The 12,712-nt window shown below is 40.9% G+C and overlaps 1 protein-coding gene and 1 pseudogene across 5 annotated transcripts in view; both read right to left on the reverse strand.

Annotated features, from left to right (window-relative positions):
- Window positions 1-3,919: 3,919 nt before the first annotated feature.
- Window positions 3,920-12,712, reverse strand: part of Anp32e (acidic nuclear phosphoprotein 32 family member E) — a 29,528-nt gene continuing 20,735 nt past the window's right edge. For 2 of the 4 annotated variants that reach the window (XM_029568604.1, XM_029568603.1), the window contains exons 6-8: window positions 9,710-9,843; window positions 7,019-7,082; window positions 3,920-6,115 (exon numbers count right to left, since the gene is read on the reverse strand). In XM_029568604.1, the coding sequence (XP_029424464.1) occupies window positions 5,933-6,115; window positions 7,019-7,082; window positions 9,710-9,843 (381 nt within the window). In that variant the 3' untranslated portion in view covers window positions 3,920-5,932. The remainder of the gene's footprint in view (window positions 6,116-7,018; window positions 7,083-9,709; window positions 9,844-12,712) is intronic. The other 2 variants (XM_008843738.3, XM_029568605.1) reach the window with 1 other exon arrangement.
- On the reverse strand, window positions 7,571-9,064 carry LOC103742664 (annotated as a pseudogene). Its single transcript, XR_001872699.2, has one exon. The product of XR_001872699.2 is annotated as a phosphorylated adapter RNA export protein pseudogene (transcript).

Below are 12,712 nucleotides of genomic sequence, written 5' to 3' on the forward strand. Positions count from 1 at the left end.
AATACTACTGAATACAAACAATTGCTCATTTTATAGAAACATGTACCTGTGCTTTGATACATTTACTAAAAAAAATTGCATATAAGTATTCAATTATTCCGGGCCAGAGAGATGGCTCAGTTGTTAAGAGCACTGACTGCTCTTACAAAGGACCTGGATTCAATTCCCAGCACCCACATGAGGGCTAACAAACCTCCGAAACTCCAGTTCCAGGGGCATCAAATGCCCTCTTCTGGCCTCCTCCGGGATTGCAGAACACAGGTGTACTTAAATACATGTAGGCAATAAACAAATACACATAATTTTTTTTAATTTTAATAAATAAAATTTTTGTAAAAATTCAATTATTCTTTTCCACACTTCCCACAACTCCAAAGAAACTCCGATAATATAAAACAAATGAAAGCAAGTATTCTGAGAGGTGACTTACTGATTCTAATAAAAGTAGAATTTGATGAGCTTTGCCTCAATAGATACTTCTGGCAAACTATATTTCGTTGTCTTAAAAGAAAAAAAAATAAAGTCCTAATCCTGCAACTGGCCTTCACAAAATTTCCCCAACGGAACCACTGTTTCCCATAAGGAAAGATCCCACATACATAAAATTCGGGTTTTATGTGTGGACTGTCGTTTTTCAGTGGTTTTCCTCGGAGTAACTGGTTGCTCGACTTAACCAACGCAGCACTTCCCGCTTTAAGATAGGGAAAACAGGAATAGGAAGGTGAAATAATAACCCTCTGGGGACAAGAGGTGAAGTTCCTTGAACGAAGTGCATCTAAGTGAGAATTGAAGCAGACCTGGCACAAACAGAGAAAAGCCAGTGGGCTCAGCAACAAACAGGACTGAAGATCAGCGAGTAGGGCCGAGACCCCGGGCCCACACCTGGTAGGAACTGAAGGGGTTGGTGTGCCAGGGCGAGAGAACACGCGCACGCGCACACATACACAAATGCAATAAATTTTTAAAACTTTTTAAATTCTTTCACCTCTTGGAAACGTACAAAACGCGGCTGTTTACCACTCCGGAATAGTCGGACGGTATTTTTAAATATGGGGTTTTAGAATAATTCAGTACTTGAATTTAGAAAGAGCGGCTCTAACTTAGAAAAGAGCAGCTATTTACTTAAAGCAAAGGTTACAAGACACAAAAGGCGAAAAAGGATCGGGGAAGCGTTTCAGTACCCGGGCGGGTGCGGATGGAGCAGAACCAGCGCTGCGCAGCCAGCCCACTGCGCCTGCGCACTCAGCCGGCGAGGGGGCGGGGGCGCATTGCTGCCTCACGTGACCGGCATTGCGGCATTTCTGGCCCAATGGCGATTGTTTTGAAAGAATCCTTGTCTCACAATTCTGGAGCTTGGGGTCCTGAGCTGTTTAGGAGGGTTTTTTTTGTTTTTGTTTTCCACCTCAAACTTTTAAATTCTTGTTGAAATCTAAGATTCTGACTTTGCAGAAACTTTGCTTCGTGTCCGTAAGTCAACCTAGGAGCACACTGTAACGTGTTCAGCGGCTTTTTAGACTCCCTAGCAAAGAAGTAATTCTCTAATTTCAAGTCGTATTTATGCTCTCTCCCTCACATCCTATTCTTACTACTGAGATTCCAGAATCTCAGAAGAGCACTGTGGTAAAAATTAGCACCTAAAAAAAGCAAAGTAAAACAATGTATCTCAGGGATTTGGGATTAGGGGAAATCGAGCTAAATTTTTAGGCGTTCCCAAGGACAAGGACAGATAACTGTTACATATTCTCCCAGGAGATCGTTGTCAGTTTAAGCGTTTGAATAAAAATGTCATGATGTGTTGTTTCGAAAGTCTAATGTCGGGGCTGGCCAGGTGGCTCAGTGGTTAAGAGCACTGACTGCTCTTGCAGAGGACCCAGGTTCAATTCCCAGCACTCACATGACAGAGGGGAATCTAACGCCCTCTGACCTGCGCCAGCAGTGCATAACACGTGTGCACTTACACACACATGTAGGCAATACACTCATACACATAAAAATGTTAAAATACATTTAGCCCGGCGTGGTGGCACATGCCTTTAATCCCAGTACTTGGGAGGCAGAGGCAGGCGGATCTTTGTGAGTGGAGGCCAGCCTGGTCTACATAGCGAGTTTCAGGGGTTACAGAGAGACCCTGTCTCAAAAAGACAAAAAAAAATTTTTTTTTAAAACAATCTATTGTGGTGAAGTGTAGGGCATGTGGTTTTGCCCCCAGTGGATTGTAATGAAAAGCCTTGGAGGAATTTAATTTAGTTCTACAGTAGTAATCCTTCCCGGACTGAGACTGCTGCCCAGAACCCTGCCAGGGGTTCCTGCCACATTCCAATATAGACGGCTTTGAAAAAAATTCTCACTGATAACACTATCCAGGAAGATTTTTACTACATCTACAAATAGATCCTTAACACTGAAGAAATGGGTTAATTTTAACTCAGAATATTCTTGGAAAAGAACATAGCTAAAAGCACTTCACCTCCGACTGCTGCATTTAAGAGGTGATGTCCTCTGTTTTCTGTTCCTGTTGTCCTTGTTTTGTTTTGTTTTTTAATTTTTTATTTTTATGTGTATATGTTTCGCCTGCATGTATTTAAGTGCACCATATGCATGCAATGCCCACAGAGGCCAGAAAAGGGCATCAGATCCCCAGGAACAACAGTAAAACAAAAAATACTCCTGGGATAAAAGCCTATCTTGCAATTTCCCTTTCGTGGGAAATTTCCCTTTTGTTCTCCTTCAAGTTGGACTCTTCAGTAGACTAGTAACACAAGTAGCTGCCCAGGCCAGAACCCAGGCCAGGTTCCCACTTCCGAGACTGATTAGTACATGAAAAGGCAGGCACTTAGTAGAACGCTATTTTAAGCAACACCTGCAGAATATCACTGAATCCAGCACTAAAGACAATAGAGAAATTTCCAGCAACTAGCATTAATGTTGTATTCCAAAGCCTCCCTTTAAAACAGAACAAGGAATAAACAATAATTAGGCATGTTCTGAATCACAATCTCTACTGTGATTTACCATTCTTTTTCCTTTTTGGGGGGACAGGGTCTCCCTGTAGCCCCAGCTGACCTGGAACTCCCTATTGTAGACCAGGCTGGCCTTGACCTCATGGAGCTCCGCCTGCCTCTGCCTCCAGAGTACTGGGACTAAAGGTGTGTGCCACCACACCTGGCTTCTATCATTTTAAGGGAAGAAAAAACTTGAATTTTTTTTTTTTTTTTTTTGAGACAGGATCTCATACAGCAGTCCAGATTGACATTGAACTTGCGGCAATCCTCCTGCCTCCACACATTTCTACCTTTGAATTTTTTAAAAAGCATTAAGACAAACAAAAATCACACAAACTTCATACATATGCCTTAAATTTATAAAATACATTCCAGAATTGTCTACAAATGAAACATGTTAAAGATCACCCAAAACTGAGAATTAAAAAAAAAAATCTATGGTTTGTTTCAAGATAAACAAGAATTTCAAACATATTTGTATTTATACTATCAGAAGATTCTGAAGAGCCAGGCATGGTGGTAGTGTAGGTCTATAATCCCAGCACAGGCAGGCTGATATCTATGAGATCAAGGCCAGCCTGGTCTACATTGTGAATTCCAGGTTATCTAGGGCTACAAGGAGAAACTGTCTCAGAAACAAAGAACAAAAAAGATTCTGAAGAGAAACAATATAGTACAAATGGAATTTGTGCTCATTTTAGAAAAACCAATGTACATACTATGGTTTTATAATCACTTTATAGAGAATACTTGCTTCAGCTATAGGCAGTATAGTCCTGGTTCAATTACAATTCCAAAAAGAAATCTGAGCCAATCCAGAATTTTTTGCTTCTTGGAAAAAGTTTACATAGAAGAGTTTTCTTCAAAGCAGCCAATGGTATTGCTGGAGAGTAAATGTCAAACACTGAAACTAATAATTATCACAAATCTTCAATTTATTTGAAGCAATTTCAGTTTCAAAAACTTTTAAGTTACAGCAGTCACGGGAAAAAAAAAGAGAAGTGTCAAAAAACAGTAAAAGATTGGGAGTACTGTGTTCCTTTGTTAATTTTTAACACTGTCATGGCTTTATTTAAAACACTGCACAAAGTATTATTAACTTTGAAGTTTTTAAGGAGAAATTCTTAAGGAACTTAACTCACTATATACATACCACCATACAAAGAGCATTAAAACAGGATCCAAAACTTCTAAACATAAAACCCACCCTTTATTTGCATGAATATACTACCCAACAAAGCTAAGTAAATCTTGAAAGTTATCTGGAGGCTCTATGTGTTGTTTTTCAAACCAAAGAACTCTAATTTTCATTACACAATCTATGATTGATTTTAAAAAGTCAATATACAGATTTCCTTTTAAAAATAAGCATTTTTTTTCAATCTGGCATAGTGTGCAATGAGAACTTAGGGACTAAAAGCAGGCATTCCAATTGTTAAAATTGGGAGAAAAACATTAGTTCTTTAGAGATTCTAGTACTTCCACTAAATTTATTACAAGTGTTTTATTTCATTCAGTTATGCAAACATTTTTAGTTTCTCTACAAATGACTCATATTTTTTGTTTTAAAATACCAGATCATTTGCCTTGAACATGGAGCCTCCACAACAAAAAGGGAGATGCGTTTGTCTACCCTTTCTATTTATTTAGTAGCCATACAAGCAAGCACATATTACTTACCCCAAATGTTTTTTCTATTTTAAGACACCACCTGAAATAATCTCAATTTTAATATTTAGTTTTCAAACAGTTCTCCAACTGCCTACTATGTTCCAATCAAATGCTATATCTAATAATGCTTTAAAACTACAGGAAGAACAATTAAAGGTTCCACTTAGAATATATTCAACAGCAGCAATCGCAATCGTTCTGAGCAGACATACCTTAGTGCTGCTGTTTCTCTGTCCTATTAATACAATGCTATGTACTATCAACAAGAAAGACACATATCTCCTCATACTATATCAATACTCATATTGTGATCCCAAAAAATATTCCATTTCTAACACTTGTTTAAAACAAACAGATCTGCCGGGCATGGTGGCGCACACCTAGGCAACAGAGGCAGGGGGATCATTGTGAATTCAAAGCTAGCCTGGTCTACATAGCGAGTCCCAAATCAGCTGGGGCTACAGGGAGACCTTCTCAAAGACACCAAAAAAAAAAAAAAGAAGAAGAAGACAGATCCAAAAAAGTAGGTGACACTTAAGGCAAAGTTCTCTGCGGACCCACAACTTTGCCAGCTGTCTTTGGTAGGAAAGAGAAGCAGGAATGGAGAAATGGCTGCGAAGAGCTCACAGCCCTCCTAAAGAACACACGACTGCTGGCCAGCATGATCCACAGCCTCAACACATGTTCCATGCATGACTCTGACCTTACATAAGCAACTTTTCCTTCAAAAATAAAATCTTTTCAGTCACCATAAAAGCCTGGAGCTGTATCACTGAACATTCTGAGCTTCCCCAAACCCATGAACTATACTAAATAGAACCTTTAGTATTCTGTGCCTACTGTCCAACTTACTTATATAACGAAAAAGCCACTCCCAAAATATTATCCCCACCCCCAAAACATTACCTGCAAACTAAAGACTTCTGGATCACCTCTAAAATATTAATCACCTTTATCATTCAAGAGACTATTGTCATTTCATATTATAGCTGACTATAATTTGTTAATTTATAAATAACTTTAAAACATCATGAATGAAATGCACCAAACTACACCTGTGTAAAAGCAATCATGTTTTAATTATGGGATAAAAATGTCTAATACAGTAAGCATGGATTAGAAAAATTAAGATTTGAAATACAATGCTAGAGAATTTCACAACAGGATACATGAAAATTCTTTTCTACTTACATTATGATTAGCAGACTAGTAAATCTTAATCGGAATGATAAGGCAAAAATAGCAAAACCACACTTTTCCTATAAAAAGTTACACAGTATCTTTTGAGGGACAGCTATCATACAGGAAGGAACAGAGATGTGACACTCTACTGCACGCCAGCAGCGCCAGGGAATCTGAGCTGAAAGGGGTCTAGTCATCTTCTTCCTCTCCATCATCCTCAGCATCTCGTTTCCTTTTCTCTCCCCGAAGACCTTCTTCATCTGAAAGAAGTAAATGTATAAAATACCTAATTTTCCAAATGAGTATTTGTTAAGTTGCTAAGGTTTCTTTTTTTTTTTTTTGGTCTTTTTGAGACAGGCTCTCCCTGTATCCCCAGCTGGCCTAGAACTCACTATATAAACCAGGTTGGCCTTGAACTCAGAGATATCCACCTGCCTCTGCCTCCCAAATGCTGGGATTAAAGGTGTCTGTCACCACGCCCAGCTAAGTTACAAAGTTTCTATTTTTATTTATTTTTTTTTTATCTTTTTGAGACAGGGTCTCCCAGTAGCTCCAGCTAGCCTGGAACTCACTATGTAGACCAGGCTGGCTTCAAACTCCCAGAGATCCACCTGCCTCTGCCTCCCAAATGCTGGGATTAAAGGCGTGCACCACATTTTTAATCATACTGTTTCATAGTGAAATCTCTTTCAATGTCAGTGTATAAACAGACTTCATAGAAGACTCAGAAATCTGTAAATAATGACAGTTTTCTATGCACTCTGTGGGCAGATCACGAAGTACAGGTCAGAAAACTAAGAGACAACAAAGCAATTCTTAATTTAAAACATTATTTTGAAGGCTGGCATGGTGGCACACGCCTTTAATCCCAGCACTTGGAAGGCAGAGGCAGGGGGGTCTCTGTGAGATCCAGGCCCGTTGGGGCTACATAGTGAGTTCCAGGCCAACTGGGACTGGGAGACCCTGTCTCAAAAACACCAAAAAAAAAAAAAAAAAAAAAAAAAGATTATTTTGAAAGACCTAGATAAAGAGAACTTAAGAGCAAATGTGAAAAGGTATTATCTGCCTGGGAGTGCTAATAATTCTCATGATAGACTCACTCTGTAACAATCCATGCAACATAGCTGTATCTTTAGAGTTTGTTTGTAGTTAATGTAACTCACCCTCTTCCTCCTCTTCCTCCTCTTCCTCCCCTTCATCAACATAATCATCATCATCTTCTTCATCCTTCAAATTAAAAATATTCAATTTGAGAATAAATGAATGATGACATAGGTTTATCACTGTTTAATGCATCTCAGCAAGAGCAAAGAAATTATAGTTACACTATGTTCTGAAAAGGACAGTTTCTGCCTACTTTATTAATTTATTTACTTATTTTTAATTTATTTGAGACAGGGTCTCCCTATAGTCCCAGCTGGTCTGCTAGGCCAGAGATCTGCCTGCCTCTGCTTCCTGGGTGCTGGGATTAAAAGCCTGTGCCACCACAACCAGCTCCTACTTTATTTTTTTTTTAATTTTATTTACTATTTTTATTTTATGTGTATGAGTGTATTGCCTGCACGTATGTGAGTGCACCTCTGTCGTGCAATGCTAAGGAGATCAGAAGAGGGCTTTGGAACTGGAGTTAAGGACGGTTCGTAGCCACCATTTGGGTGCTGAGAATCAAACTCTGGTCTTCTGCAAGGGAAGTCAGTGCTCTTAACTGCTAAGCCATCTCTCCTACTTTTTTTTTTTTCAGATACAGTTGCCTTTAATCATTTCCCGAAATGACATTCCACTCCACATACATTAGCTTTTTACTTAAAACAAGAAACAGCTCTCCTTTCTCTAGATTAGGTGCAAAGTAAAGCAACTTCAATAGAAAAATTTGCTACGATGTCATTTTAGAAAGGTTTATTCTTTAAAATGTCCAAAATGTGCTTAAAAGATGTCCAAATCGTGATGATGGTCCACCTCAATGGCTTCCTCAGCATCCACCCTGGCGTCCCCATTTCCTTCCTGAGGTTCATCGGTGGAAGCCAGGGCCTCATTTGTGTCACTTGCAAAAGTTTCTCGTGATGTATCATCGTCCTCCTGAAAACTGAGACTTTTAATAGTTTGTTTCATTTTTTTCCCTAATAGCTGTGTTGTTTTTCTAGCAGCTTTTTTATTTTCATACTCCTTTTGAATTTCAATGTAGAAAATGTCCTTAATCTGTTCTTCGCTGATACTAGGAGTGTTTTTCAGGAGATTCAGAAAGAACCCACCTGGTGTTCTTCTTCGACTACGGTTCATTCTGAAAAGACTACCATTCTGTTCAACTTCACCAGTTTCCTTCAGAAGTTCAGTGGCTTTTTTGTTCCCAATTATCCTCACTACTCGGGCTATCAGACCTTTCTTTGGTTCTTGTAACCTGAAAGAAATCTTATCAGCCACTTTCTCTTGAGAATCTTATGTGATCTCATACCGTCTTTTATAGTTCATTTCTAGCCTGTCCCCTAGTCTGTCTTTGACAGGCCTTTTCTGTTTGAGATGGCCCTGCCCATTGTCTTCTTCCTTCGACCCTGGTTTTTTGCCACCCTGTATAGTCATCTAGCTCTTTGTCTAGTTCTTTTGTACACTCTTGAGATTCCCTCCTCTTTCTTAGAGCAAGTAACTGTAGGTCCCAGATTGCCGGTTTCTGTCAATGGTGCCCTCCATTCCCAAGATGCCAAGTTCAGTGGCCACTGCATCCTGACTCTGTTCCTGCAGCACAGCACCCCATATGTTGTTGTTCACCTTCTTTCCTCCAGCAACAGCTGTTTTCTGACTGCTCTGGCCAAACTGAAAAGGCTCTCCTTTGGGAGGAGGATTAAGACATTTCTGTCATTTCCGTTTCCAAAGAGAGCTAATCTTCATCTGAATTGGAAAAACTCTCTTCACTTGAATCCACGCTTTTAACAATCCGGTAATGTGACACTGGTACACATACTGTCGCAGTACTCTGGAAAGCTCTCAGCACACTGTCCCCACCTAGCACTTTCGGCACTGGCAGTGGTCTGTCGCTGGGTACGACTGTCATGTAGGAATCGGAGCTGGAAAGTTGCCCGTCTTCCGTATCGCCAGCTTCCAGCACCATCTTCTCGTGCACAGCGCTTCCGGAGCCCTCTCCTACTTTATTTTTAAACCTAATTAAGCATCTAGTTTTTGTTGTCTCTCACTTTTTTTCTTCCATTCTTTGAGATACAGGATCTCACTATACAGTACTAGTTGGCCTGGAACTTGTAGACCAAGCTAGCCTCAAACACAGAGATTAACCTGCCTCTGCCTCCTGAGTACTGGGTTTAAAGACATGCACCACCATGTCCAGCTTCATCTTTTTTTTTTTTTTTTTTTAATGAACCTCCGTTATATTTCACAGAGATCCACAACTAGTCAAGATGCACATAGTAAGAGACTGTGGACTACTCAGCCCTAAATAGACTTCTACATCACACGGCCTCCTCCCAAGGCAGAAAGCCAAAGGTAGTGGATGATGACAAGGGGCGTGTTTTCCCAACACAAGAGAACAGTTCCACATACAAACTCATAGGTGTTGTGTTCCCCAGGGGTTCTAGTTCCTCCAAGGGGCAGGGCCTGCTGTGGAGAGTTAACCGAGGAAGTATGGCGCCATACTCAAGGACAGAATGGCCTGGCATTTATGCACCTGGGGCAAGACTGCTGGCCCCTGAGGCATGGGCGAAAGCTAGCGGTCACTATGGGCATGCTGCGGGATCTGATATGGCAGGCTCTGAGCCACGCTTAGAGCTAGGCATTGGGTGTTTGTTTTAAGTCACTACCCCCCACCACAATGATAATAATAAATGTACATTAAGATATGTCATATGGTTTACCTGATAGCACAAGAAACCCAGAGAGAACTCTGGTGATAAGTTGTGACAGCATGGACAAGACCTAGGAGTTCAAGCCAGATGAAATCCACCATGGAGAGAGGAAGTGGGTGCAGTCCCACCCCTAGATGAGGATGCTAGGAAAGGGAGAGTTGGTTTTCTTTAAGGATGTGGCCCCTGGTAGGTGGACTACACTCCAGTGATGGCCACACACCCAAGAGTATATGGGCAGCACAACTGGATTCAATGCATTAAAAAATCCTTATTTAAAAAAAAAAAAAAAAAGTTGAGTGGGTAGAAAAGTGGGGGTGGATCTGGGAGGAATCGGGGAAAGGGGATTGAATATGATCTGATCAAAATACATTTATGAAATTCTTGAAGACAAAAAAAAAAAACCTATGCTTCAGACCACCACTATTCAAAAGGACTTTCTCCGGGGCTGGAAAGATGGCTCCGCAGTTAAGAACATGGGCTGCTCTGGCAGAGGACCCAGGTTCGATTCCTAGCAGCCATGTGGCAGCTGACAACTGTCCATAACTCCAGTTCCTGGGGATCCGACACCCTCTTCTGACCTCCATAGACATTGCACAACACGAGTGCACTTACATACATGCAGGCAATACACTCATACACATAAAATAAAAATATTTTTTTTAAAAAAACTTTCTCCAACTATGCAAACATTCTCTGTGCTGTACACTACCACAACTACCAGTCAGTCACACATGGCTAGGGAGCACTTGAAATGCAATCAGCATAAATGAGGGATTGAATTTTTAGTTCTAATTATAATTGTTTGCTCAAGATGGTCTCGCTCTGCAGCCTAGGCTAACCTCTAATTTACAACTCTACTGGCTCTGCTTTCCAAGTGCTAGGATTTTCAGGCATGCACCAAACCACTATGTCCAGCTTGTTTAAACATGCCTAGTAGCTAATATATCAGACAGTAATTTTACTTTTTTTATTTTTTTGAGACAGGGTCTCCCTATAGCCCCAGCTGAGCCGGGAGGCCTATATAGCCCAGGCTCGCCTTGAACTCACAGAGATCACTCTGCCTCTGCTTCCCCAGTGCTGGGATTAAAGGCGTGTGTCTCCACATCCCACTATAATCTTACTATTAATATATATATATATATATATATATATATAATATATATATATATATTGCTGAGAGAACAGGAGATTGTTTTTGTCCTTTCTCTAATTACTTTGTATTGTTGTTCTTCTCCCTCCCTTTAGACCTCTTCCTCTCCAGATCTCTGTGAGTTCAAAGCCGGCCTGGTCTACATAGTGAGTTCCAGGCCAGCTGGAGCTACAGGGAGACCCTGTCTCTAAAAGCAGAGCAAAACCTAGGCATTCTTGAACCAAAAATCTGAAGTAAATGCTCCAAACTCTGAAATCATTTGAGCATCAACACACCACCAAAAGTAGAGAATTCCATAGCTGACCTCACTTGCACCTAGGTTCAAACTGTAAGTATATTAAAAATGTAGTATAAGGGCCAGTGAGATGGCTCAGTGGGTAAGGTGCTTGCCACCAAGCCTGAGGACCTGAGTTAGATCCCCAGGTGGGTATGGTGGAAGAAGAGAACTAACATCTGCAGGGTAGCTTCTGACCTCTACACATGCTGTGGCACAGCCCCATAAATGTAATTTTTAAATAAGGTATAAAATCACCTTCAGACTATGTGCATATGAAACTTTAGTAAATTTCACATTCAGACTTGGACACCATCTTTAATTTCATTGTATTTATGCAAATATTGTGAAACATGAACAAAAATAAGAAATTTGCAACTTTGGTTTCAATTACTTCCAATAATGGATACTCAACCCATATTTATCTGCACGCCTTTAATCCCAGCACTTGGGAGGCACAGGCAGGCAGATCTCTGTGAGTTCAAGGCCAGCCTGGTCTACATAGTGAGTTCCAGGACAACTGAGGCTAAAGGGAGACCCTGTCTCAAAAAGACCAAAAAATAAATAAATAAATAAATAAATAAATAAATAAATAAAAACTTTTAAATTCCATTACACCTAAAAATCTATATAACAAAATAGCAGATGTCAATAAAAATAAAATCACAGCAAAATGATCTTGATGGAATCAAACCAAGTCCCCCCAGACCAAAAGAAGAATATTCTGGGAAACTGTACAAGGAAGTAAGATGTAAATAATTTTAACTGCTGTGAAAGAGCAGACCTTTTCATGCTCCGTGCACAAGATGGAAATCACCCAAAACTTCCCCCTCCCACTTCTGCCACTTCTGCCGCTTACCTGAAACTACCCCCGCCCCCACTTCTGCCACTTGTGGCTTGTGGTTTTTGCCTTTAAAAGAAGCCTGTAAGCTGAGCTCTGGGCTGCTGCTCTCTCTCTCTCTGAGGCAGGAGCCCGTCTGTGCAAACGATTAAATCCTCTTGCTTGTTGCATCTCCTGGTCTGAGGACTGAGTTATTGGGGTGCAACCTTCCGTGGACGTTGGGTACCCCAGACTGGGGGACCCAACATTTGGGGGCTCGTCCGGGATTTGGTTGCCCCCAGACCCATTTCCTCAGATCAGCAGGAGGTAAGGACGTCTTGTAGTTTGTCTTGGTCTTAATGTCTGTAAGTCATTTCCTGTTCTGGGAACATTCCATCTGAACATTTGTGCCTGTGCAGGACCTGTAAGTCTGTATTCTGGAAACCAGTGGGAGCGGCAGACGTGCCCAGAGGCCCCTGGTTCTGACACTCTGGCCTTAAGGACCAGAGTGGTCTGGAGTGGGGAAGATGGCGTAGGGAGCTTGGCTTGGCTGCTCCCCTCCCACTCTGTACTTTCAGTTCTTGAGTTAAGGAGCACACGCCAAGGAATTCTCTGTTCTGTGTATTGTCTGTGTCTGTGTTCAGGGATCCCAAAAGTGAGAACGGTGGGTGCAGCGTGTGTCTGAATGAAAGAAGGACCGGTCCACACAAATGTGATTCAGTGTGACATGTGTGTGCTTGAAGGTTATATTAATATCTTAAAAAAGAG

The sequence above is a fragment of the Nannospalax galili genome, unplaced genomic scaffold (genome assembly GCF_000622305.1).
Source record: "Nannospalax galili isolate Female #2095 unplaced genomic scaffold, S.galili_v1.0 scaffold22, whole genome shotgun sequence".
Lineage (NCBI taxonomy): Eukaryota > Metazoa > Chordata > Mammalia > Rodentia > Spalacidae > Nannospalax > Nannospalax galili.